The sequence below is a fragment of the Ailuropoda melanoleuca genome, chromosome 16 (genome assembly GCF_002007445.2).
Source record: "Ailuropoda melanoleuca isolate Jingjing chromosome 16, ASM200744v2, whole genome shotgun sequence".
Classification (NCBI taxonomy): domain Eukaryota; kingdom Metazoa; phylum Chordata; class Mammalia; order Carnivora; family Ursidae; genus Ailuropoda; species Ailuropoda melanoleuca.
Window position 1 is genome coordinate 64476815 of NC_048233.1, and position 1833 is coordinate 64478647.

Genomic DNA, 1833 nt, shown 5'->3' on the forward strand with positions numbered 1-1833 from the left:
GTGATTGTTTTGCGGAGAAAGCGGCGAACTGTCTTTTTTCAAGACCTTTTGGGGTGTGGGAGTTTGCTTGCTCTGCATACAGAAGGAATTCTAGAAGCTGGGATTGCACCACCCACCCCACGCACCCCTTACTTGCAGAAGCCTTTGCCCCCCCAACCCCCCCATAAGGGCTCTTTACAGGGCAGACGCCAGCTCCGATCCAGCTGCTTGACACCTATTGTCCCCATTTGGATGTCAAGCGACTTCGCCTGAAGGACCCTAGCTTCGATTTCGCTCCAAACTCTAGGCGCCGCTTCTGCAGCCCCCGCCCCCCGGGGCCCTCCGGACCTGCGCTGAGCGGCCGCCCCCTAAGGACGGAGCTAGGGCGGCGCGGTAGGAGGCCGGGTGGGAGCTTCCCCGCAGGCGTTCGCGCCGGGCAGCCCGAGCGGCCGCGAAGGCCCCCTCCCGCAGCTTCTCCCGCCCCCTCCGCCCCAGAGGGCCGGCTGGCTAAGTCCCTCCCGCTCTCGGCTCTCTGCCTCACTAGCAACGGCTCTCGGTGCAGCGGGGATAGGGCGAAGCGGCCTGCGCCCACGGAGCGCACGACATTGCCCGGAAGGCAAAGCCACCCTTGCCCCCTCAGCCGCCCACTCGGGATCTCCAGCGGCCTCCGCGCGCGCACGGTGAGCGCCACCCGGACCGAGGCGCTGACGGGGAAGAGGGCCGCTGCCCCGAGTGTCCTTTACCTCCGGATCGGCTGGACCTTCTCGAGGGGCTTGCTCCTCAAGTCTCCCCTCCCCCCACCCCAACCCCCACCCCAGTCATTACCAGTGCCTTCTCCACCCTTCTCCGCCTCTTAGCCCCGACCTCTCNGGCGGGGCGAGGCCGGGCAGGGCGCCCCGCTGGCGGGTCGCGCGCGCGTCCTCGGTCTCTTCCTGCCCTCGCGGCGCGCGCCGGCCCCATCCCCACCCCCACCCGCTCGCGCAGGCTCCCGCCCGCTGCGCGTTTTGTCCCGCGTCTCGCCCCGTCCGCCGCCTGACTCGCCGCTCTTGTCCTCCTTCCTCCCGCTTTTTCTTCTCTCCTCTCACGGTCTGAAGATGCCCTCGGCCACCAGCCACAGCGGAAGCGGCAGCAAGTCGTCCGGACCGCCACCCCCGTCGGGTTCCTCCGGGAGTGAGGCAGTGGCGGGAGCCGGGGCAGCTGCGCCGGCTTCCCAGCACCCCGCAACCGGCACCGGCGCTGTCCAGACCGAGGCCATGAAGCAGATCCTCGGGGTGATCGACAAGAAACTTCGGAACCTGGAGAAGAAAAAGGTGCCAGGAGTTGGCGGGGACGGGAGGGTTGGATGCTCCGACCCTGACTGCTGTGGCCTGCCCTCTTTCGTCCCTGGGGCATCTCCTCCACTCACCCCCACCCCGCACGCCCGGCCTGCTCAGTAAACGGAGCTTGGAGCCCAGAAAACGGGCTCCTAGGGGAGGTGCTTGTCACCTGACCCGGACGCGGCGCTCCCCCCCTCCCGCGGTGGGCCAGGCCTTTTGGCCTTTGGGAGTGGGATGCGTGAGGGCGGGGGCCTGTCCTGTCGCCAGACTTACTGAGTGATGCCCTTCGCTCCGTCACCGAGGCCCGATTTCTTTGACGGAGGGCCAGCGGCAGAAATGAAAGGGGTCCCGGTGAGGGGCCTCAGGGCTCAACGGACCGCCTCGTGGAGTTGGGGTGGCCTACGTCCTGTAGCCGTGGGGTTGGTCCGCTCCGTTGCCGTGTACCTGAGGCCTGTTCAGTGTCTCCGCTCCTCTCGGGAGAGAAGTGTGTTTAGTATCCTCACCTAGAATTGCTTCTCTATCAGACCCCTTTTGAGTG

The 1833-nt window shown here is 67.0% G+C and overlaps 1 protein-coding gene across 2 annotated transcripts in view; it reads left to right on the forward strand.

Annotated features, from left to right (window-relative positions):
- Positions 1 to 509: 509 nt before the first annotated feature.
- The window catches only part of CAPRIN1 (cell cycle associated protein 1), a 37145-nt gene continuing 35821 nt past the window's right edge, over positions 510 to 1833 (forward strand). Inside the window, exons 1-2 of one of the 2 annotated variants that reach the window (XM_034645914.1) lie at positions 510 to 659; positions 1074 to 1289. In XM_034645914.1, coding sequence (XP_034501805.1) covers positions 1074 to 1289 — 216 coding nt within the window. In that variant the 5' untranslated portion in view covers positions 510 to 659. The remainder of the gene's footprint in view (positions 660 to 1073; positions 1290 to 1833) is intronic. The other variant, XM_011226744.3, reaches the window with a different exon arrangement.